This window comes from Bos javanicus, chromosome 3 (assembly GCF_032452875.1).
Source record: "Bos javanicus breed banteng chromosome 3, ARS-OSU_banteng_1.0, whole genome shotgun sequence".
Classification (NCBI taxonomy): Eukaryota; Metazoa; Chordata; class Mammalia; order Artiodactyla; family Bovidae; genus Bos; species Bos javanicus.
Genome location: NC_083870.1, coordinates 83,111,224 through 83,137,421, shown reverse-complemented (window position 1 = coordinate 83,137,421; position 26,198 = coordinate 83,111,224). Strand labels below are relative to the sequence as shown.

The following is a 26,198-nucleotide window of genomic DNA, read 5'->3' as shown; positions in this document are numbered from 1 at the left end:
AAAACTGGTTATCTTTTTTTCTTGTGTTTTGTCATGTCTATCTGAGGACAAATTCCATGACTGGAGAACAAACATTGTATACATTTCATACCTAACTCCCTAATGTGCACTTTCTTGATCAGCACAGTGTTCTCAGAGATAAGCTTTTGGACCTATTTAAGAGAAATTAATACTTAGCATGCATGTCAAGTAATACATCTATTTTTAAATGGCACCACCTTCAGAAACAAGATCAAATTATTTTACAAAAAAAGAACAAAAGTAATAATTTCCTATTAAGTAATAAATTCCTATTCAGTCTATCACAGCTCCCTAGATTATACTACTTAAAGAGTTCAGTGATAGCTAGCAGGAGCCATACACCATACTAAAACCTTTACACCAATTATGCCACAATGTTTACAACAAGTCTACGAGCTGGGTACACTTTTTTAATTTGTTTTTACCCATTATCCAGACCAGCTTAGAACTAAAGCTTAAGAGAACTTAATCAATTTGGCCAAGGCGTCAACTTAGAAAGTAACAATCAGGATTTCAGCCCATGTCATAGACTGAGCCTCTATGCTCTTAAGCATTTGCTATTTTGCCTCCTGAGGAAATGAAATATGTTTTAAAGTTCGAAAGAAAAAACAAATAAGCACAAAGCTTAAAGAGATGTTAGTTTTAAATGAAAAACATAACCAAAATAGAGTAACACTATGGAAGTTCAGATAGTTAAGAAAAGACTTGCTTGGCAGGCAAAAAAATCTTTCAGAAATAACAGTAAACTAAAAAGATCCAGAGTCAAGGAAATAGAATTGTCGAAAAAGTAATATTTTCGAATGTTTCTTTTCTTGTGAATTCATGATTAACAGAATGTCTAGTGTCGTATACATTCGTATATTTCACAAAGTCTACAAATATTAGAATCCTCCACCGTAATTCAGTTTTTAGTTTTAGAGGGGAGAAAGGCGGCAACATTCTCACCACAAGTAGGTAAAAGAAAACTCAGCCTTGATCGTTTACTTTTTACGTCTAGACTCTTAAAACGAGTCAAAGGGCCGGCGTATAAAGAACACTGCCTATCATCCATCTTTCTCCGGAGCTACGAGAAATACAGGGTAATTTACATTCACACGCTACTAGGATCAAGCTCCAGCGTACAATTTGGCAGATCCTGCAGCTGCACACGGAAGGTGCAAAGCACAGGTTCTCAACTTTTTATTCTGGCCGTACATTTTCCATTCTGGGTGCACGCGCCCACTCTGAACAAGACCCCTGGGTGCAAATAGGATTCGTGTCAGATTTCTGGGAAGGGTGAAGGGGCGTGAAGGAGGGGCGGCCTCCCTCCTCCACCAGGAGTCCGCCGCGCGCCGAACCTTTTGTTGGGGTGGAGACGAGGGCGGACCCCCCGCACCCTCCTGGGGAGAACCGAGGGTGGGCGGGGAGAGGGAAAGGGCCCCGGCCAGCCCGGGGGTGGGGACACAAAGAATTCGGGAAGCGCGGAGCGGCCAGCCGCCGAGCTTACCCCGCCTGCCTTTCAATAAGCCGCCGCCAAACTCCAGGCCCGGGCGGCCGAGGAGCCGGCGGAGGCGGGCGCGCGGGGCTCTCTGCGCCCCCGGGGTAGGCGAGGCCTGAGGGCCGAGGCAGGAGCGCCGCGCGAGGCCTCGGCAGCCCCGGCGAGTCCCCTCGGCCCCTCCACCCAGCAGCCGACCAGGCCCGGGATCCCGGCGCCCTGGTCGCCACACCCACCCGCCTCCTAGGCCGGGCCCGGGAGGACTCTCCGGCTCTTCCTCCGGCTGCCGCGGCGCGCCACACGCCCCAGATTTACCTGCTGATCTTCTGGGCGAAGGCGCGGCGCTCAGCCATGGCTGCTAAGGCGGCGGCAGCGGTCTGGGCGCGGACGGGCGGGCGGGCGCGTGCCTCCTCGCTCGCGCTCCCTCCCTCGCCGCCTCCTCCAGTCCCGGCTCCGGACCCGGGAGGCTGGGGCTGGCGGCCGGAGCCGGGAACGAGCCCAGCCGTAATGCTCCTGAGAGACGCGCAGCAAGAAACCGCTCCTCCCCCAGCGCGTCAATCCCCGCGGGAACCCGGGCTTCAGAATGCAGCTCCGGTTCGCGGGAGCCAAGAGGAAGAATGCGGCATGGAGGGACCCAGCCACCGGCCGTGACCGCACGGCTGCCGCGGGGCCCACATGATCAGAAGGACGCAGAGAGGCCAGCGACCCGGCGAGGCTCAGGAAAATAAGATAACCGAGCGCGTGGGGGGAGCCTAGCTCTCCCAAAAAGGAAGGGAAGGAAATGGAAGTTAGGCTTGGCCGAGGGGGCTGTGCTCTGCCGCCCGGGATGGCTGGGTCCGTGTTCTTGCAGCGCCCATCTCCGAGCAGTTGAAAGCACTTTCTGTTCTGCTACGACCTTGTGAATGGGGTCTCACTGGATGGGTTTTCTTATAGAAAAAGAGCCAGAAAAGAGCTTTCTCCTGCAGAGGTCACGATAATAATAGTTGCTTGTGGTCCTAAGCCAGGCCCTGGGTTAGAGATTTACACACACGATTTTACTTAATCTTCACAACAGCTCTTGGAAATAAGTTGTTACTATCCCCATTTTAGAGAAAAGGAATTTGGTTCAGAGAAACTAAGCGAGTGGTCGTAGGTCACACAGATGGTAACCTCTTCAACCCAAACTCAAACCCGGAGCCCAAGCCTTTTCTTTGAGGACAAGTGTTTCTGCGGTAATAAGACTCTTCCTGAATCTATTTCTTTCCCCTTTTGAATCTGATTTTCCATTTGTATGTGTTGAACCAGATGAGTTCTGATGTACTTGGCCATTTTGACATTCTGCTAAGTAATCTGAATGTTTACCAAACTGATCTTGCTCATCAAGTCTATAAAATAGGGACTGGTAGAAATCCTGTTTCATTATTCTGTTGTAATCCCTTAGTGTCTAGTATATTTGGTTCCTAATGCATATTTGCTGATTACTAATGTTACAGTGAAACTAAGAAAAAAATACCTTAATTTTAGTAGCTTTCTCTTAACTGTTGCAAGACTTTAATATGTATATTTGTGTTCATGCACGCGTGTGTGTGCTCAGTTGTGATTGTAGCCCGACAGATTCCTCAATCCATGGTATTTTCCGGAATACCGGAGTGGGATGCCAGTTCCTACTCCAGGGGATCTTCCTGACCCCAGGGTCATCCCCATGTCTCTTGCGTCTCTTGCTTTGGGAGACGGATTCTTCACCATTGTGCAACCTGGGAAGCCCTCCCTCTCTTTTACAGCTGGCCAATTATCAGCATGGTGTTAGGTCATCTGTACAGTCACACACTGAGTCAGAGATAAAAGCCTCAGTTAGTCAGATCCATAACTTCCTGTCTTTATCTTCTTGTTCTAAGCGCTGTGGAAGACTTCATTCATTTGTATAACAATGCTCATTCCTGTAAAGAGAGTCTATTCAAAAATGTACATATGTAGCCTCTCCCAAAGTGTAGTCCAAGTGTAGTCTAAACTGCTGTTCTCAGGAAGTTTGAGTTTGTTGGCAAACATGAAACAGCCTCTCAAGGAAACATTAGTCAAGACTAACACTGTATCTTAGCCTTTAAGACCCTCCACCCATGATAGGAACCTCATCATATGCTGCCACCTCCTTACTATGTGACCTTGGGCAAGTTACTTGATCTCAACTCTAAAATTGGGTAATAACTGTTCCTACTTGAGAGAGTATCGTGAGGATTCGTTAATTCACATACAATTCTTAGAACAGGGCCTGGCATATGGTTAAGTACTATATTAGCTGCTGTTAATATTATCACTCTTATTATCATTATTCATCCTAGCCTTAAGCTTGTCCTGGGTGCTTGATAGTCACTGAATCGTTTGTCTACTCTCATGCTGCCAGCCAGATGTTATATGCCTTTATCTCTGCTCTCCAAACATCTTTTCACTACTCTCTCAGAGAACTAACCACATTCTCCTTTGAATGGTTCTTTGTGTACATGACTCGATAGTTGCCAAAGTGTCTGAAAGGACATTACATGCACTGTGCAGCTTGCTGGGAACATTTAGAGCAGGAAGAGGACAAGCTGTAAACAGGCTAGACAGAGTCTGGGGAATACTTCAAGTGAGAATGGTGGTCCCTACCTCTGGAGAAGAGCTGTATCACAGACAAGCCCAGTGTGGCCAGAGTGGGCAAATATTCATGTCCCACAGGAGTCCAATCTCAGGGAAATGTATGGAGCTCAACAGAAGAACTGAGAAGGGAATATTTTTGGTTGATCAGCATCCAAGCTCTCCACGCTATCCTCAGCATGCACACGTATGCATGTGCGTGCACACACACACACTGGCATCAATTGCCATACTTCTATACAGCTGATTCCCCACCCCAGTTTCAAGGATAAGCCTTGGTTTAGGCCTGGCCAAGCCAACCAGCCCATTCCCCTGGCTTCTGTGTCTGGTTTTGGGATAACCAAATGAGTCAAGCCAAGATGGTTGGGCCCAATCAGAACTAAAAATTGCATGTGTTATACCAGTGGCCTCCACTCAAAGAAGGCCTTCCTAAGAGTGAACTCAGTCACAGCGGAGAAGAAAGCAAAAGATGGAAGGAGAATCCTTATGCATTACTTGAGCCTTGGACTTTGCAGTTACATGAACTAATAATGTGCTGGGGGGAGAAGTGTTGGTTTTGTTTTTTTTAGTTTTTGCTTACGCTAATTTGAGTTGTGTTTTCTGTCATTAGCAAATGGGAAAAATTAGTACTACAACAGGAAAAATTCAGGACAGTACATATAAGTTCTAAACAGTATCAGTTCTCAGCATCAGGTGAAGACAAGCTATTCATTTCTTTTTTTTTTTTTTTTAATATTTATTTGGCTGTACCAGGTCTTTAGTTGTGGCATGCAAACTCTTAGTTGGCGTCCTGTAGGATCTAGTTCCCTGACCAGGGATGGCACCTGGCCCCTGCATTGGGAGCACAGAGTTCTAGCCACAGGACTATCAGTGAGGTCCTAAGATGTTCATTTCATATGAGGTGGTGAAACTGGGTGGAGTTTACTTCATGTTTAACCCAGTTAAAACTTTGTGGAAAGGCTCATTGGAACTATGGGAGCACCAATGGTCTAGCCATTGACTAGGGTTCAAAACCCAAGTGCCTCCCTGATGGAAAGATCCTAGCAAAGGAAGTACTTATCGGGGACCAGGACCAATGTGGCAGCATAGCCCCCAAGTCATTAATTTTAGGTAAGAAAGCCTCAGTACAGTTTTCTCACTAGATAAACAGCTTTATAAAGTCTTTGAAGCAGAAAGACTTAGGGATCAGATCAGATCAGATCAGTCGCTCAGTCGTGTCTGACTCTTTGCGACCCCATGAATCGCAGCATGCCAGACTTAGGGATAGAGAAGGAAAAGAAGAGAAAAAAGAAAGGAAGGTCATATTGGTTTCACATTCTAACTTTTATCAAGCTCGAGTTTCCCCTATTAAAAAGTACTAAGGAGGACAGCAGTTGCGGCAAGGTCAAGGTTCTAAGGCCACAGTACAAACAAGCAGTTTTTGTGTCATGAGGACTAAAGGGGGCTTCCCAGGTGGCAGAGTGGTAAAGAATCCATCTGCCAATGCCAAAGATGAAGGAGACGCAGGTTTGATCCCTAGTTTGGGAAAATCCTCTGGAGGAGGAAATGGCAACCCACTCCGGTATTCTTGCCTGGAAAATCCTATGGACAGAGGAGCCTGGCAGACTACAGTCCATGGGGTCGCAGAGAGTCAGACACGACTGAGCACCCACACAAGAAATGAAGTTTTAGTTTTGCAGGTAGAATATGTTCTCTTTGGAGATTTGGGGGAGGGTGGGGACTGGTTCCTCTTTTTCAGGCTTATGCTTTAATTAAGCACCACTGGATTCATGCAATAAGAGTGACATGGTGTTCTGTCTACTGAAGGCTCTATGAAGGCTAAAGGGGTGTGGCCTGGGGGGAAGGGAGGAGTGTGCCATGCCACTTGGGCTTGCCTCAGTCCCAAACGAAGCCTGGGAGTTGGACACAGAGTCCAAGGTGGAGATGCTTTGGCTTGTCCTCAGTTATTTGCGCGTGCATGCTCAGTTGCTAAGTCGTGTCTGACTCTGTGCGACCCCATGGACTGTATCCCCTCAGTCCAGTGGATTTCCCAGGTAAGAATACTGGACTGGGTTACCATTTCCTCCTCCAGGGGATTTTCCCAACCCAGGGATCGAAACTGCACCTCCTGAGACTCCTTCATTGGCAGGCGAATTCTTTACCACTGTGCCACCTGGGAAGCCCCTGTGTCCTTCACTCTCTTAATACCTAGCAAATGTGATTCAGGGATCCTAACCTGACCACACTTCACAGCTAGTAGCACTCATGTCTACCCTGTTATAATGCTTTATACATTACTCAGTTGTTGCCTATTTATCCACGTACTCCATCAGACTTAATCTCCTGTTCACTATCATATTTTCAGTATCTAAAACACTACCTGATCCATTACAATCACTGAGTAAATATTTCTGAGTGAATGGATGCCATGGACTACAGTATTTTGAGATCATAATTATGAGATCCGTAATTTACATTTTCCTAAAGCAGAGCTTGAGATACAACTTGGAAGCAGGCAGTTTATTAGAGAAGAGATCCTAAGAAGCTGGAAAGAAGGAGTAGAGAGAGTGGACCAGCGGATAGAAAGTCAGTAAAGAGGGCATTAGTAGCTCTGTGAGCATCAAAGCTCAATCCTGCCTACCATTGTCAGGAGAATTGTTTAGTATGCACTTCAGAACTGGCCCTCTGAGGTTGAGTATTTAGCTACCCTTGGTTGAAGGCTGACCCTAGGGACATTAACACGCCCACACTCTGTGCTGCAAAAAGTTGATACGGTAAAAAAAAGATACGTAGATGCTTCAGATGGGAAGCCATCTGTGAGCATAACTGTCCACCAGGGCTGCCACTAAAATCAGAGATGAGCTGTGGGGAAGAAGTATGAAGCACCAGTAGTTTATATTACAGAACCCTGAAAGTGACACAGTGACTACAGTAACAATCCTCCTAGAATAGAATATATTTGCTCTTCGTGGTTCTTTAGCTGCAAATGGCCGAAAGGCTAGACTATCCCAATCAACATGGCCTGAAGCATAGGCTCAGTGCCCCCTTTAAAAACAACCCCATGTTATGTCTTTTCTGAATGAGCTGTATTTAAAGGTAGTCATACTTGATGAGGGAAAGTTCTTCTTTTAGAAGAATTCCAGCTAACAGCTGCAGAGGTAGTACAGACTCTGGTGAAACAGTGAATCTAGACCTGCACAAGCCATTAACCACTTGCCATATGTAACCATTTACATTTTAATTAATTAAAGTTTAAAATCACTTTTCAGTAGTATTAGACATTTTTCAAGTATTCAATAACCACATGTGATTAGAGGCATAGGACAGTTTATAGATAGAACATTTCCATCATCATAGAAATTTCTATTGGACAGTACTGACCCAAACATTATAGCTGATAAAACATTAAATAAGAGACTGTTGGGGAATTTTAAATGGTTGGGTCAGGCCAATAAGAACAGAACCCACTGATTAATCTTAATATCAAAAAAACTCAGTCACTATATTCCTCCTCATATGATATAAAGATGAGATGTTTACAATGTGTGCAGTACCACCTATGAAATATTTCTATCAGAACTTTAAACCCAAATCTGATCAAGCCTCTGGATCTAATTATGAGCCTATAAAAATATAAGGGCTTGGGGAAACATGTTAAGTAATATCCTAGGGTTGCAATCTGCTTCCCAGGTGGCTCAATGGTAAAGAATACAGCTGCCAATGAAGGACCTGCAGGAGACATGGGTTTGATCCCTGGGTGGGGAAGATCACCTGGAGAAGGAAAAGGCAACCCATTCCAGTATTCTTGCCAGGATAAACCCATGGACAGAGGAGCCTGGCAGACTACAGCCCATGGGGTTGCAAACAGTTGGACCTGACTGAAGCAACAGCACATATGCATTCAGGGTTGCAATTAGCAAAACTGAGGATACGACAAATACTACAGGACATAATGACCTGGTTCCTTCAAGAAATAAATGGCAAGGAATTTTTAAAAGATTGAAAATAGAATAAAAGCACAAGCAACAAAAGGTGAATTGGACATCATCAAAATTAACAATGTTTGTATTTCAAAAGACACCACCATCAAGAAAGTTTAAAAACAAACCAAAGAATGGGAGAAAATTTTTGCAAATCTTTTATTTCATAATAGGCTTATGTCTCAAATATATATAAACAATTCTTATATGTCAATAGTAAAAAGAGAAATAACCTAATTTTAAAATAGGCAAACAATTTGAATAGATGTTTCTCCAAAGCAGATATGCAAATGGCCAATACACATACGAATAATGTGTTCAACATCATTAGCCATGAGAGAAATGCAAATCAAAACCACCGAGAAATATCACTTCACATCCATTAGAATGACTAGAATCTAAAGGACAGATATTAATAAGTGTTGATGAAGATGTGAAGAAATTAGAATCCCCTTATATCATTAATATGAATGTAAAATGGTCCTGCCATTTTTTGGAAAACAGTCTGGCAGGTCCACAACATGTTTATATATAGAGTCACCATGTGACCCAGAAATTCCATTCTTTGGTATATACCCGGAAGAAATGAAGATATATGTCCACACAAAAATTTGCCCATGAAATGTTTATAGCAGCATTCTTCATAATAGCCAAAAAGTGGAGGCAGCCCAAATGCCAATCAACTAATGGATGGATAAAATGTTGTATATCCATATAATAGAATATTACCTGACAATAAAAATAAAGTACTGATACATGCTACAATGGATCTTGAAAACATCCTAAGTGAGAGAAACCAGACACAATAGGTCACAATTTATATGAAGTGTGAAATAGACAAAGCCACAGAGACAGAAAGTAGATTAGTGCTCCCCAGGGGCTGAGACAAAGGGAGAATGGAGAATGATTCCTTATAGGTGTAACGTTTCTTTGGGAGGCAGTTAAAATGTTCTATAATTAATTGTGATAGCTGTACAACTCTGTGAATGTACTAAAATCTATATAAATTTGTGTGTGTGTTTATTTTCTAATTAATTTTTATTGGAGCATAGTTGCTTTACAAGGTTATGTTAATTTCTACTGTACAGCAAAGTGAATCAGCTACATGTATCCATATATCCCCTCTTTTTTTGTATTTCCTTCCCATTCTCATTACTTGTCTGTTTTATACATAGCATCAGTAGTGTACATATGTCAATCCCAATCTTCCATTTCCTCCCACTACTCCCCTAAAATCTACTTAAATTTTATACTTTAAATGGATGGATTGTATGAAATGTGAATTATATCTTGAACTGACTTTATTCACAACACTCTGACACCAAATATGAGTTTTTTTCCCCACACAAACCAATTCTCCAACTCTCTGAACATCAGTTGGGTGCCTGTAGTTCATTTCAGTTCTGACACTACCTACCTGGGGTTTGATTGACCCCACAAGTTAATCCTGCTCAAGCCTGTAAGATTACACACAACTCAGATGACAGTTTCAAGTCAGAGGTCACTACTTGACTTCAGACCAACCGGCTGTAAGTTCAGTAGGTTACCACAGTTCCCTTTCCAGTTTCACTAATTTGCTAGAATGGCTCACAGAACTCAAGTAGATTCTGTACTTACTATGACCAGCTTACATAAACACTACAAAATGAACGTCCAGATAGAGGTACTTAGGGCAAGATCCAGAAGAGGCCCAGCACAGGCCCTTCTGTCCCTGTCAAGTTGGGGTGTACTTGGCAGGTAAAGTGTCTATCAACTCAGAAACTCTCCAAACAGTGTCATCTAGGGTTTTTATGGAGGTTTTATTATGTAGATACAACTGATTAAATCATCTGCTACTGGTAACTGACCTCAATCTCCACCTCCTCTTCTCCACAGAAATCTACGGATAGGGATGAAAGTTCCAAACCTGTAATCTCCTAGTTGGTTCTTCTGGCAACCTGCTCCCATCCTAATGCAATCTAGAGACCCACCAGGAGTCACCTCATTACCATAAACCCATACAATTCAATTTTCCAATCCCAAAGAAAAGCAATGCCAAAGAATGCTCAAACTACCACACAATTGCACTCATCTCACACGCTAGTAATGTTCAAAATTCCCCAAGCCTGGCTTCAACAGTACGTGAACTGTGAACTTTCAGATTTTCAAGCTGGATTTACAAAAGGCAGAGGAACCAGAGATCAAATAGCCAACATCTGTTGGATCATCGAAAAAGCAAGAGAGTTCCAAAAAAACATCTACTTCTGCTTTACTGACTATGCCAAAGCCTTTGACTGTGTTGATCACAAACAAACTGTGGAAAATTCTTCAAGAGATGGGAATACCAGACCACCTGACCTGCCTATTGAAAAATCTGTATGCAAGTCGGGAAGCAACAGTTGGAACCGGACATGAAACAACACACTGGTTACAAATAGGAAAAGGAGTATGTCAAGGCTGTATATTGTCACCCTGCTTATTTAACTTATATGCAGAGCACATTATGAGAAATGCTGGGCTGAAGCACAAGCTGGAATCAAGATTGCAGGGAGAAATATGAATAACCTCAGATATGCAGATGTACCAGCCTTATGGCAGAAAGTGAAGAAGAACTAAAGAGCCTCTTGATGAAAGTGAGAGAGGAGAGTGAAAAAGTTGGCTTGAAACTCAACATTCAGAAAACAAAGATCATGGCATCTGGTCCCATCACTTCATGGCAAGTAGATAGAGAAACAGTGGAAACAGTGGCAGACTTTATTTTTGGGGGCTCCAAAATCACTACAGATGATGACTGCAGCCATGAAATAAAAAGATGCTTACTCCTTGGAAGAAAAGTTATGACCAACCTAGACAGCATATTAAAAAGTAGAGATGTTGCTTTGCCAACAAATGTTCATCTAGTCAAAGCTATGGTTTTTCCAGTAGTCGTGTATGGATATGAGAGTTGGACTATAAAGAAAGCTGAGTGCTGAAGAATTGATGCTTTTGAACTGTGGTGTTGGAGAAGAGACTCTTAAGAGTCCCTTGGACTGCAAAGAGATCCAACCAGTCAATCCTAAAAGGAATCCGTCTTGAATAGTCATTGGAAGGACTGATGCTGAAGCTGAAACTCCAATTCTTTGGCCACCTGATGCAAAGAACTGACTCATGTGAAAAGACCCTGATGCTGGGAAAGATTGAAGGTGAGAGGAGAAGGGGACGACAGAGGATGAGATGGTTGGATGGCTTCACTGACTCAATGGACATGGGTTTGAGTGAACTCCGTGAGTTGGTGATGGACAGGGAGGCCTGGTATGCTGCAGTCCATGGGGTCGCTAAGAGTTGGACTCGACTGCGACTGAACTGAACTGAACTGATACAATTGAACGGAGATTCTTACGAATAACAAAAGATGCTCCTAACACCTCTATCACTCAGGAAATTTCAAGGATTTTAGAAGCTCTGTGTCAGATACCAAGGACAAAGACCAGATATATGTATATCTTATTGCATCAGATATCTCAATAAATCTATCATTAATACACAGAATAAAATAGATGTAAGTAGAATACAGTATTAGGGTTCTCCAGAGAAATAGAACAAATTGGAGAAAGAGTGAGAGAGAAAAAGAAGAGAAGGGAAAGAGAGTTGCTAGAAAGAATTGGCTGATGTCATTCCAATTCAAAAGTAGGAGGCTCAAGATTCAGGAAGAAACAATATTTCATTTTAAGGTAGAAAAAAACACAAGTTCTAGCTGGAAAGCCATAATCCCTCTTATTCCGCAGAAGTTGTGTTTTTGTTCTATTCAGGCCTTCAACAGTTTGAAAGAGGCCTATGGACATTAAGGAGAACAGTGTGCTCAGTCTATTTATTTTTTAAATAATTTTATTTTTGGCTGCGCTCAGTCTTCATTGCAGCCCCTTGTTGCAGCAAGCAGAAGCTACTCCTCAGTTATGCTGCACGGGCTTCTCATTGCGGTGGCTTCTCTTGTTGTGGAGCAGGGGCACTAGAGTGTGCGGGCCTCAGTGGTTTTGGCTGGGGCACACAGGCTCTAGAGCACAGGCTCAGAGCTGTGGTGCATGGTCCAAGTTATTCCACAGCATGTGGCATCTTCCCAGACCAGAGATCAAACGCGGGTCTCCTGCATTGGCAGGCAGATTCTTAACCACTGAGTCACCAGGGAAGCTCTCAGTCTATTTAAATATTAAACTCATCCAAAAACACTGCCACAGGAATACCCAGATTAGTGTTTGGTCAAATATCTGGGCACCTGATGACCTTAGTCAAACTGGCACATAAAATTATCCATCACACATTCTAACCCAAATACAATGTGTATAGTTTTGGGGTCCAAAGAAAAAGACTGTAAAATAATACACTTTTGTGAAACACTCAGCAGTTTTTGATCACTGACTGGGTATTAAGTGAAATTAAGAGTTATTGTTTTCTGGATATCTTCCATTTGTTTCTTCAGAGTCACTCTCTACCTTCCTCTCTTCTCCAGAAGGCTGGCCACTCACACACACACACACGTAACATATCAGTAGGCTCCCATGCTCTATCTATTAGGTGGACTTGGCCAGTGAGAAATCCTGCAAGAGAACAGAGAGAGGGAGGGGAGTAATGTCAAGGTATCACTCCCTTGTCTTTCTCCCTGAAGGGAGGATTACTGTTGTGTCTCCTCACCAAAGGTCATTGCTTTTTTCGGAGTACTCCACCCTATAGATTCTTTCTCCTGCTGGGTTCTGGTAACCATTCCCTCCCCATGTTCTTATGAGTCTGGAGGTGGTGCCAACATAGTCACTTACCCTAGGTTAGTGCACTATATACCTTGTGGTTTCTCTGTACCCACAACCTTTAAATAAACATACCTAAAGTTATCTTATTTGAGTGTGCCATTGGTTTCCTGTGGAAACCTTGATTTAAGTGTGATAAGAGTTTTGTGGCTATATAAAAAAAAGTGTCTGTGGCAGGGGAGTCTTGTATTCTTTTATGATACAGTCTGAAATGTTAATTGATGAACTGATATAAAGTCTGGAATTTGCCTTGAACATAATCCAACATTATTAGTATTTCAGAATCAATAGGACAAGTGTTTCAGAATTAATAGGTCAAAAAGTTGCAGAGACTTGTACAACAATATGAATACTACTGAACTTTACACTTAAAAATGACTAAGATGTAAATGTAATGTTATATAGTTTTTACCACACACACACAAAAGGAAAATCCAAGACGGGCTTGTGTTGATAATTGTTGAATCTGAGTGATGGAAGCATGGGAACTCATTACTTCATTCTTCCTAAGTTGAAAAAAAGAAAAAAAGCCCCAAAGAGTATGATATCAGAAAGAAGAAGATGACCTGCTGATCAGAGAAAACAGAAAGAGACTTGAAATCTCAGAGAATGAATTTATCATGTTAAGTTCAGTTCAGTTGTTCAGTTGTGTCTGACTCTTTGCAACCTCATGGACTGCAAGCACACCAGGCTTCCCAGTCCATCACCAACTCCTAGAGCTTGCTCAAACTCATGTCCATCAAGTCGGTGATGCCCTCCAACCATCTTATTCTCTGTCATCCCCTTCTCCTCTCAGCTTCAATCTTTCCCAGCATCAGGGTCTTTTCAAATGAGTCAGTTCTTTGCATCAGGTGGAAGTATTGGAGTTTCAGCTTCAGCATCAGTCCTTCCAGTGAATATTCAGGACTGATTTCCTTTAGGATTGATTGGTTGGATCTCCTTGCAGTCCAAGGGACTCTCAAGAGTCTTCTCCAACACAATTCAAAAGCATCAGTTCTTCAGTGCTCAGCTTTCTTCATGGTCCAACTCTCACATCCATACATGACTACTGGAAAAGCGATACCTTTCACTAGATTGACCTTTGTTGGCAAAGTGATGTCTCTGCTTTTTAATATGCTGTTTAGGTTGGTCTTAGATTTCTTCCAAGGAGCAAATGTCTTTTAATTTCATGGCTGCAGTCACCATCTGCAGGAATTTTGGAGCCCAAGAAAATAAAGTCTCTCACTGTTTCCATTGTTTCCCCATCTGTTTGCTATGATGGGACTGGATGCCATGATTTTAGTTTTTTGACTATTGAGTTTTAAGCCAGCTCTTTCACTTTCATCAAGAGGCTCTTTAGTTCCTCTTTACTTTCTGCCATAAGGATGTTGTTCATCTGCATATCTGAGGTTATTGATATTTCCGCTGGCAATCTTGATTCTGGCTTGTGCTTCATCCAGCCCGGCATTTTGCATGATGAACTCTGCATATAAGTTAAATAAACAGGATGACAATATATGCCTTGACATACTCCTTGCCCAATTTGGAACCAGTCCGTTGTTCCATGTATGGTTCTAACTGTTGCTTCTTGACCTGCATACAGATTTCTTAGGAGGTAGGTCAGGTGGTCTGGTATTCCCACCTCTTTCAGAATTTTCCACCATTTGTTGTGATCCATATAGTCAAAGGCTTTGGCCTAGTCAATAAAGCAAAAATAGATGTTTTCTGGAACTCTTTTGCTTTTTTGATGATCCAACAGATGTTGGCAACTTTATCTCTGGTTCCTCTGCCTTTCCTAAAACCAGCTTGAACATCTGGAATTTCACGGTTCACGTACTGTTGAAGCCTGGCTTGGAGAATTTTGAGCATTACTTTGCTTGCATGTGAGATGAGTGCAATTGTGTAGTAGTTTGAACATGCTTTGGCATTGCCTTTCTTTCGGATTGGAAGGAAAACTGACATTTTCTAGTCCTGTGGCCATTGCTGAGTTTTCCCAATTCACTGGCATATTGAATGCAGTACTTTAACAGCATCATCTTTTAGGATTTTAAATAACTCAGCTGGAATTCCATCACCTCCACTACCTTTGTTCGTAGTGATGCTCCCTAAGGCCCAGTTGACTTCACACTCCAGGGTGTCTGGCTCTAGGTGAGTGATCACACCATCATGGTTATCTGGGCCATTAAGATCTTTTTTGTATAGTTCTTCTGTGTATTCTTGCCACCTCCTCTTCTTAATATCCTCTGCTTCTGTTAGGTCCATATCATTTCTCTCCTTTATTGTGCCCATCTTTGCATGAAATGTTCCCTTGGTATCTCTAATTTTCTTGAAGAGATCTCTAGTCTTTCCCATTCTATTGTTTTTCTCTATTTCTTTGCATTGATCACTGAAGAAGGCTTTCTTATCTCTCCTTGCTTCTTTGGAACTCTGCATTTAGATGGGTATATCTTTCCTTTTCTCCTTTGCCTTTCAGTTCAGTTCAGTCACTCAGTCGTGTCCAACTCTTTGCGACCCCATGAATCGCAGCACGCCAGGCCTCCCTGTCCATCACCAACTCCCGGAGTTCACTCAGACTCATGGGCATCAAGTCAGTGATGCCATCCAGCCATCTCATCCTCTTCTCCTCCTGCCCCCAATTCCTCCCAGCACCAGAGTCTTTTCCAATGAGTCAACTCTTCGCATGAGGTGGCCAAAGTACTGGAGTTTCAGCTTTAGCATCATTCCTTCCAAAGAAATCCCAGGGCTGATCTCCTTCAGAATGGACTGATTGGATCTCCTTGCAGTCCAAGGGACTCTCAAGAGTCTTCTCCAACACCACAGGTCAAAAGCATCAATTCTTCAGTGCTCAGTCTTCTTCACAGTCCAACTCTCACATCCATACATGACCACAGGAAAAACCATAGCTTTGGCTAGACAGACTTTTGTTGGCAAAGTAATGTCTCTTCTTTTGAATATGCTATCTAGGTTGGTCATAACTTTCCTTCCAAGGAGTAAGCGTCTTTTAATTTCATGGTTGCAGTCACCATCTGCAGTGATTTTGGAGCCCCAAAAAATGAAGTCTGACACTGTTTCCACTGTTTCCCCATCTATTTCCCATGAAATGATGGGACCAGATGCCATGATCTTCGTTTTCTGAATGTTGAGCTTTGCCTTTAACTTCCCCTCTTTTCTCAGCTATTTGTTAGGCCTCCTCAGACAACCATTTTGCCTTTTTGCATTTGTTTTTCTTGGGGATGGTCTTGATCACTGCCACCTGTACAATGTCATGAACCTCTGTCCATATTTCTTCAGGCACACTGTCTATCAGATCTAATTCCTTGAATCTATTTGTCATGTAGCCATGAGATCAAATTCATGAGAGTGAATTTATCATGTAGCCAGACTAAAAGGCCTAAGTAGCTAGGGGTTAAGGAAATAAAGCAAGTAGAGGAAACATTGGGTTGCAGGGCCAGCTTGAAACCATTGTCAGTGGTACCCTATGTGCCATTCATTTTTCATATCACTGGGTGAGAATGTGAAACCTGCTTGGGATTATCACTCTGGATCTGGGTCCAGCCAAGGCCAATGTTCTTAGGAACAGTAGGGCAGATCTGTATCAAGCAGGTCTGACACCGAAAGGAAGCAGAAGCTCCAAAGTTCAAAAGAGTTAGAGTCATGCAAAGGTTCTGTCAGGTACAAGACCCTGTGTGTTGGATGTTGTGGGGAATGACTAAGAGTAGAATGAACAACTGAACATCTGAAAGAGACACTTGATACCCTTGAGATGAAGAAGTACCTTTCCTCTGGTACCTCGGGAGGGATGGAAAAATCACATAGCATTTTAGAAGTAGAGATAAGGAAAGTGAGGCGGCTGCCTTCAGATAGCATTTCATTTTCTCGCTAAATATCACCATGTAATCCTGGTACGTTTATTTTCAATCTCTATATAACCAAAGGTGACCACCACCATACAGTCATCACAAAATATAACCTATCAAGTGAGTACCTATCTCATATCTACAGGTCCCACCCACAAGCCTGGGAAAGGCTTATACAGAACATGTACACCAGGGGCAGGAATTTTGGCAGATGTCTTAGAAATCTGCCTACCACAACTAGGAAAGAAAGGGAATCTTGGATATATGGGGTCATTGATAAAACTGGTTCAGTTCTGGGTAATTGTTAAGGTAGTAAATTTTCTGTTATCAGTATCATATGGCACTGGAACCAGTATGAAAAAGAGTTGTAGAATATTCTTTTTCTAAATATTTGAAAGAATTGCATAGCTTCTGTTTAGGGATGCTGCCTAACCCCATAATTATGTGATTCTGAAATAGAATGTCATCTAGCACCTTAATTTTGGTTTTTGCTATTTTAATCTATGTATAATTTTCTTTAAAGTTCATTCCTTTCTTTCCTAGTTTAGCTCTATAATATTATACAATTGTTTTATAATAGGTGGGATATTATACCAAGATATTTCTGAATCAGATTCTGACTGCTCCTGTCTCTGCTGATGGCTCAAATACATTACCTAATATCACTGAATCTCACATTCTCTACTTCTCAAACAGAGATTATAACAGATACTTCTGAAAGATTGTGTGAAAATAACTGATGCTACAAAAATAGCTTAAAAGCTGTAAGTAGAAAGAGCTTAAATATTACTATAAAAGCTCACTTTTATTTGGCATGCTTTTTCAAAGTACATTTTTTAAAACAAGAATTACCTCTGTTGTTGCTCTTCAGTTGCTAAGTTATGTCCAACTCTTTCTGACCACATGGATTGCAGCACACCATGTTCCTCTGTCCTCCACTATCTCCCAGAGTTTGCTCAAATTCATGTCTATTAAGTTGGTAATGCTACTAACCATTTCATTCTCTGCCACCCCCTTCTCCCTTTTGCCTTCGATCTTTCCCAGCATCAGGGGTCTTTTCCAATAAGCTGGTTCTTCACATCAGGTGGCCAAAGTATCAGAACTTCAGCTTCAGCATCAGTCCTTCCATTGAATATTCAGGGTTGATTTCTTTTAGGAACTCTCAGGAAAAACTATGTCGTTGTTCAGTCACTCAGTTGAGTCCGACTCCTTGTGACCCCATGGACTGCAGCACCCCAGCCTTCCCTGTCCATCACCAACTCCCAGAGCTTGCTCAAACTCATGTCCATCGAGTCGGTGATGCCATCCAACTGTCTCATCCTCTGTCGTCCCCTTCTCATCCTGCCTTCAATCTTTACAGCATCAGGGTCTTCCAACAAGTCAGTTCTTTGCATCAGGTGGCCAAACTACTGGAGCTTCAGCTTCAGCACCAGTCCTTCCAATGAATATTTGGGACTGATTTCCCCTACAATTGACTGGTTTGATCTCCCCACAGTCCAAGGGACTCTCAAGAGTCTTCTCCAGCACCACAATTCAAAAGGATCGATTCTTTGGCACTCAGCATTTGTTATGGTCCAACTCCCACATTCGTACATGACTACTAGAAAAACCAGACCTTTGTAGGCAAAGTGATGTCTCTGCTTTTTAATATGCTGTCTAGGTTTGTCACAGATTTCTTTTCAAGGAGCAAGCATCATTTAATTTCAGGATCACCTTGCCAGGCCTTTAAGGTTGTCAGCTCTAAACATTTGTGTACTTTTACATTCTTCTATAAGATGTATTTGTAAATCATAAACCTGGAAAAAACCTGAGACCCTATCTAGCTTAAGTGAAGTGGAGTGAAACGATTTCCAACTAGAACCATTGAGGAAGTGACAGAACCAGGCACAAAACTCAAATGCTATTTTCTTGACTTCATGGTATCCATTCATTCACTGACTTATTCACTAACTGAATAAATATCTTCTGAGTGCTGCTCTGTGACAGGGTTTTTCCTAGGCCATGATGATACACAATTAATGAGAAAATAATCCTTGCTTTCCAGGAAATTGGTAGGGGAGGCAGGTGCAAGGGAAATAAATAAACAGGCAATTCTTTGATAAAAAGTATGCACAGAATACTTTGGGAAAATGTAAGAGGGGACCAGTTCTGGAGTGGGCAAGAAAAAACTTCCAAGAGGAAGAGACCTGAGCTCTAAAGGACAAATAAAAACTAGTCAGGCAGAGAAACTAGTGCGTGTGGCAGAGTAAACAGCACGTACAGGTGCACTGAGGCACGAGAGCTTAGCTGTTCTGTGAAGCTGAAAATGGTTCTATGTGATTTGAGCTCAGCATGTAAAGTAGGGAATGGTAAGAGGTAAGACTGGAGAGATAAAGCAGAAACCAGATTATGTAGGGTTTGGTGTGCCAGGCTAAGGAATGTAAAGTACACACCAGAAGAAATGGCAGTTCAATTCAGTCCCTCAGTCACGTGCGACTCTTTGCAACCCCGTGGACTGCAGCACGCCAGGCTTCCCTGTCCATCACCAACTCCCGAAGCTTGCTCACACTCATGTCCATTGAGTTGGTGATGCCATCCAACCATCTCTCCCTCTGTTGTCCCCTTCTCCTCCTGCCTTTAATCTTTCCCAGCATGAGGGTCTTTTCCAATGAGTCAATTCAACCTGATCACATGGATCCCAGCATTGTCTAACTCAATGAAACTATGAGCCATGCCAGGTAGGGCCACCCAAGATGAACAGGTCATGGTGGTGAGTTCTGACAAAATGTGGTCTACTGGAGAAGACAATGGCAAACCACTTTAGTATTATTGACTTGAGAACCTCATGAATAATATGAAAAGAAATGGCATGGGAAGATAAAAATGACAGGGAACAATCTGGTCAAATTTGAATTCTACAATGAATACTCCAATTTCGGTGAAGAAAACAGATTAAAGAGAAGTTAAAAGTGGGGACAGGAAGACCAATCAAAGCATTGTTGCTTTAATCTAAGGGTTTCACTCTACAGATCTGATTACTGTAACAGAAACCCAAATAATATGGGTTTTTACAAGATAAAAATTTTTTCCACTCTTAGGGCATAAGCAATCCAGGGCTGGTAGAACAGTTCCAGAACATAGACTGTCAGATGTTGTCCTTATTTTCACATTCTAAAGTAATTCACAAATCCCATATATGCCTTATAGTCTAAGACATAGTAAAATGGAGAAAAGGTTATGTTTCCCTTCAAGTTTATGACCTAGAACACTGACATCACCTCAGTTTATATCCCATTAGCCAGAATGTAGATACATAACCCCTGCTTATCTGCAAGGATAGCTAGGAAATGAAGTTTATATTCTGTGAGGCCATGTGTCCAGTTAAAAAACAAAGGTTTATTATCATAAACAAAGGGAAGAAGGAATTTCCTGGGGGACAAGTGGAAGTTTTCTATCATAGTACGTAAGAACAAAAGGACCTGATTCCTAAATCCTTCTGTAGATTCAATGCAATTCCAGTCAAAATACCAGTGGTATTCTTCATAGAAATAGAAAAAACAATCCTAAATTTGTATGAAACCACAAAAGACCCCAAATAACCAAAGCAATCATAAGAAAAAAAGAACAAAGTAGAAGTACCACAGTTCTTGACTTTAAACTGTACTACAAATCTACTGTAATAAAAACAGTATGGCACTGACACAAAAATAGACATATAGGCCAATGGAAAAGAATTAAGAGACCAGGATTAACCCTTGCTTAATGGTCAACTAATACCCAATGAGGAAAGAATAGCCTTTTCAATAAATGGTTTTGGGAAAATTGGATATTAGATAAACACATGTAGAACAAGGAAATTGGACCCATATCTTGCACCACTACAAAAATTAACTTCAAATGGATCAAAGTCTTAAACATAAGATCTGATGCTATAAAACTCCTAGAATAAAACCTAGAGAAGTACCTTGTCTTGGAAATAATTCTTTTGCTTATGATACCAAAAGTACAAACAACAAAAACTAAAGTCAACAAGTTGGGACTACATCAAACTTAAAAGCTTTTGCACAGCAAAAAACCAAAAAACAGTTAACAAGATTAAAAGGAAATCTATAGAATGGGAGAAAATTTTACAAACTATTTATCAGACAGGAAGTTAATATGCAAAATATATAAAGAACTCATACAACTCAATAACAAAAAGATAAATAGTCAAATTAAGAAATGGGCAAAAGAACTAATTAGACATTTCCCCCAAGTCATTCAAATAGCCAACAGCTAAATGAAAAGTTGCTCAAGATCACTAAGCATCAGGGAAGTGCAGATTAAAACCACAATTAGTTACTGCCTCACACTCATTTGAATAGTTATCAAGAAGACAAGAGGTAACAAGTTCTGGGAAGGTTGTGGAAAAGAGGGAATTTCATGCAGTTAGTGGAAATGTAATATGGCGCAGCCAATGTGGGAAAAACTGTAGCGTTTCCTCAAAAAATTTAAAAAAGAACTTCCATATAATCTAGCAATTCCACTTCTGGGTATTTATCTGAAGGAAACCAAAAAACAGTTTCTAAAAGATGTATATACTCTCATGTTCAATGCAGCACCGTTTACCGCAGTCAAGCTATTGAAGCAACCCAAATGGCCACTGGTAAGTGATTGAATAAATAAAATGCCCTACATAAATATAATGGAATATTATTCAACCATAAGAAAGAAGAACATCCTGCCATTTGCAACAACATGAATGAAACGAGCACATTATTGTAAGTGAAATAACTCAGAGAGAGAAAGACAAGTACTCTGTGATATCACTTATATATGGAATTTTAACAAGCTAAACTTGTAAAAACAGAGAATAAAAAGGTGGCCCCCATGGGTTGGGTGTAGGAAGACAGGACAGATGCTGTTTAAAGGGTACTAACTTACTACAAATAGTACATAAGCCCTAGAGTTATAACTCCAGTACAGTGAATATAGATAGCAATATTATAATCATCAAACTTGCAAAGATACTAGAATTTTAGTATTCCAACTACTAAAAAGAAAAGATAATTATGTAATGTGATAAAGGTTCTAAGTGTCACTACAATAGCAATCATATTACAATACAGAAATGTATCAAATTAGCTTGCTCTACCCATGAACAGAAGAGCCTGATGGGCTACAGTCCATAGGGTCGCTAAGAGTCGAACACAACTGATCGACTGAGCAAGCACGCATACATAACTTAAATTCACATGATGTAATGGATCAAATATATTTCAGTTAGAAAAAGAAAAAAATTAGAAAAGAACCTGAAGTAAGGCAGTAGCAGTGACAGTGAAGGGAAGTGGACAAATTTGAGAGTTAATTAGTGGGCACAGTTGACTCAGCTGTAGATTGGCTGTAGAAGGAAAGGGACAGGATGGTGCCAGAAATGATACTCAGGTTTCTGACTTGGGAACCTGGGTGAATGATGGTTACTATAAAAAATTAGGGAAGAAGTAAAGAATTCAGTTTTGCACAAAGCAGGTTTGAAGTGTATACAGGACATTTAGGCAAAAATATTCAATGGTCAATTTTGGAATCCAAAGTATTTATGTGAAAATTTGGTATAGGAAAGAAGATGTTATTTGTGATATGAGAGCAGGAAAAATATATCAACCAAGGGAAAGAAGAAAAGGCTGAGAGCAGTAACGAAATTTTTAAAGAGAAAAGTGGTAAAGGGATACTAAAGAGGAGGATAGGAAGAAAGGACAAAGAAAATAAGAGGAAAATGAGATGTGGCATTTTAAAAGCCACATATGGAGAGCTTTTCACAAACGCACAATAAAAATTATTCATACTCAGCCATAAAAAAGAATGAAAATTTGCCGTTTGCAACAGCATGGATGGACCAACCTAGAGGGCATTGTGCTTGGTAAAATAAGTTAGATAAATGCTGTATTTTTTCACTTATGAAAAGTAAAAGTGAAAGTCACTCAGTCGTGTTCGACTCTTTGCAGCCCCATGGACTATATACAGTCCATAGAATTCTCCAGGCCAGAATACCAGATTGGGTAGTCATTCCCTTCTCCAGGGGATCTTCCCAACCCAGGGATCGAACCCAGGTCTCTCACATTGCAGGCGGATTCTTTACCAGCTGAGCCACAAGGGAAGCCCATGTGGGATCTAAAAATAAAATAAATTGTTAAGTTTAACAAAACAGAAAAATACTCACAGATATAGAGGCCGAACTAGTGGGTACCAGTGGGGAGAGGGAAGCAGGGAGGGACAAGATAGGGGTAGGAGATTAGAAGGTACAAACTACTATGTATAAAATAAATAAGCTACATAGTTGAAGTTTGCAGCACAGGGAACAGAGACAATATTATATACTACCTTTAAATGGATATAATCTATGAAAATGTTAAATCATAGTGTTGTACACCAACAATTAACATAATATTGTAAGTCAACTATATTTCAATAAAAAAATAATAAAATTTAAAACTATAAGTTATTCAGGAGCATTATTGGAAGAGTTCCCAAGGAAAATAATGAACAAGCTGGAGAGTTCCAAGAAGATGGTTGAGCCATTACTTATATTGAGGCAGGGAATCTAAGTAAAAGCAATAATGGCACCAATTTTATAGATTTTGGGGAGGATAAAATTAAATAATTCAGAAACTTGGCACATAGTAAGTACTCAATAAGTATTAGCTATCCTTGCTGTTTTTATAATTATTAGAAGCATTATTTTGAAATCCACTTAATAACTATGGGTTTTTTACCTCCTGTTTCATGTCCTTTCATCCTCCTCCCCCTCTCCATTTCTCACCCTTACCACAATGAATAATGCCTAGCATGATAAGATGGAGAAGGAAATGGCAACCCACTCCAGTGTTCTTGCCTGGAGAATCCCAGGGACAGGAGAGCCTGGTGGGCTGCCGTCTATGGGGTCGCACAGAGTTGGACACGACTGAAGCAACTTAGCAGCAGCAGCAGCATGATAAGAACACTGTGAAAAACTTGAACTCTATTAGCAACCCTTTTGGTATGGTCAAGTCAGTGGATCAAAAAAATTCACATATAATGAAATCAACTATAAAGACTGACCAAGCAGAGTCCACCTATTTTTAGAGTGTTTCTTTGATATATTTTTGTTCTTTCTGCAGTTAGACATAGCCTTATTGTGTGTCCCTTCACATGTTTTAAAAGACATCACATTTACCAGAGGACTTCATAGCACAGTAAAGGACATGAGTAATGATGAGGCATTCTTATGGGCTTATCAGTTTCCTTATTTGTAAAGTTGGCCTTATAATAACAAAAGAGATAGTAACATCAAAGCATTTTATGAGTGCTTTTGCCTTTTGGAATTCACTGTTCCACTTGAAATGTTTCAAACTTCTAAAGAAAAAAAATCACAAATTCTCTTGAGGTAGAACAAATATAAAGAATAACAATTCTTTTTTCCCAAATGTAGACATAACTCTTAACATTCTGTAAGTAATGTTATATTTCATTGTGCAAATGATGCAACTAATCCTCTATGTTCTTTCTATATCTGGAAGAGGATGGATAGGAGTCAGGGTGGAGGGGCTTGTGTAATCTTAGCTTCTGAATGGCTCAGTACCTAAGTTTTTTCTTTATTAAAAAAAAAATAATTTGTACCAATGCAATTTCTCCCTTAGAACTTTTGTGATAAAGAACAGAATGTCTCTAGTAAATAGGATGAGTAAGAGAGAAGATCACTGTAGGTAGGGATGGGTAAAACTGAAAACAGAGAATAAATAGGAGTTAGCCAGAAGAGATGGAGAAGGCAATGGCACCCCACTCAAATACTCTTGCCTGGAAAATCCCATGGATGGAGGAGCCTGGTAGGCTGCAGTCCGTGGGTTCGCTAGGAGTCGGACAGGACTGAGTGACTTCCCTTTCACTTCTCACTTTCATGCATTGGAGAAGGAAATGGCAACCCACTCCAGTGTTCTTGCCTGGAGAATCCCAGGGACGGGGGAGCTTGGTGGGCTGCCGTCTATGGGATCGCACAGAGTCGGACACGACTGAAATGACTTAATAGCATAGCCAGAAGAGATGAGCTTCCCTGATAGCTCAGTTGGTAAAGAATCTGCCTGCAATGCAGGAGACCCTGGTTCGATTCCTGGATCAGGAAGATCCCCTGGAGATGGGATAGGCTACCTACTCCAGTATTCTTGGGCTCCCCTTGTGGCTTAGCTGGTAAAGAATCCACGGGCAACGTAGGAGACCTGGGTTTGATCCTTGGGTTGGGAAGATCCACTGGAGATGGAAAAGGCTACCCACTCCAGTATTCTGGCTTGGAGAATTCCATGGACTGTGTAGTCCATGGGGTTACAAAGAGTCAGACAAGACTGAGTGACTTTCATTAATTCAGCCTGAAGAGATTAGATGATGAGGCTAATAGGAAAGAAAGCTGAGTGGAGCAATAGCTAGAGATATCTTCCTGATAGACTGTTTTAACCTGCATTGTCCAATATAGTAGCCACCAGTCCTAAATGACATTGAGCATGTGAAATGTGACTAGTCTAAATGGAGATGTGCTATATGGCAACCCACTCCAGTACTCTTGCCTGGAAAATCCCGTGGGCGGAGGATCCTGGTAGGCTGCAGTCCATGGGGTTGCTAAGAGTCAAACACGACTGAGCAACTTCACTTTCACTTTTCACTTTCATGCATTGGAGAAGGAAATGGCAACCCACTCCAGTTCTTGCCTGGAGAATCCCAGGGATGGGGGAGCCTGGTGGGCTGCCGTCTATGGGGTCGCACAGAGTCAGACACGACTGAAGTGACTTAGCAGCAGCAGCATACATGTAAAATTACACTGGATTTCAAAGGTTTAGAATGAATAAAACATTTTAAACTTTGTCATTAGTAATTTTTATGTAGATTACATGTTGAAATGATATGTTCAATTTATGGGACTAAATAATATATATTCAGTTCAGTTGCTCAGTAGGGTCCGACTCTTAGCAACCCCATGGACTGCAGCATACCAGGCCTCCCAGTCCGTCGCTAACTCCCAGAGTTTACTCAAACTCATGTTCATTGAGTCGGTGATGCTATCCAACCATCTCATCCTCTGTTGTCCCCTTCTCCTCTAACCTTAAATCTTTTCCAGCATCAGGGTCTTTTCAAATGAGTCAGCTCTTCGTATCAGGTGGCCAAAGTATTGGAGTTGCAGCTTCAACAGCAGTCCTTCAAATGAATATTTAGGACTGATTTCCTTTAGGATGGACTGGTTGGATCTTCTTGCAGTCTAAGGGACTCTTAAGAGTCTTCTCCAACACCTCAGTTGAAAAGCATCAATGCTTCAGTGCTCAGCTTTCCTTATAGTCCAACTCTCACATCCATACATGACTACTGGAAAAACTGTAGCCTTGACTAGACAGACCTTTGGTGGCAAAGTAATGTCTCTGCTTTTCAATATGCTGTCTAGGTTAATCATAACTTTTCTTCAAGGAGTAAGCATCTTTTTATTTCATGGCTGCAGTCATCATCTGCAGTGATTTTGGAGCCCCCAAAAATAAAGTCTGCCACTATTTCCACTGTTTCTCCATCTACTTGCCATTAA

The 26,198-nt window shown here is 41.5% G+C and overlaps 1 protein-coding gene across 8 annotated transcripts in view; it reads right to left on the bottom strand.

Moving 5' to 3' along the window:
• Nucleotides 1–2,207, bottom strand: part of DOCK7 (dedicator of cytokinesis 7) — a 203,101-nt gene extending 200,894 nt beyond the window's left edge. For 4 of the 8 annotated variants that reach the window (XM_061411749.1, XM_061411751.1, XM_061411750.1 and 1 more), the window contains exon 1: nucleotides 1,811–2,202. In XM_061411749.1, the coding sequence (XP_061267733.1) occupies nucleotides 1,811–1,848 (38 nt within the window). In that variant the 5' untranslated portion in view covers nucleotides 1,849–2,202. Of the gene's footprint in view, nucleotides 1–1,810 lie in introns of all 8 variants that reach the window. The other 4 variants (XM_061411752.1, XM_061411754.1, XM_061411757.1 and 1 more) reach the window with 3 other exon arrangements.
• Between the last annotated feature and the right edge of the window lie 23,991 nt (nucleotides 2,208–26,198).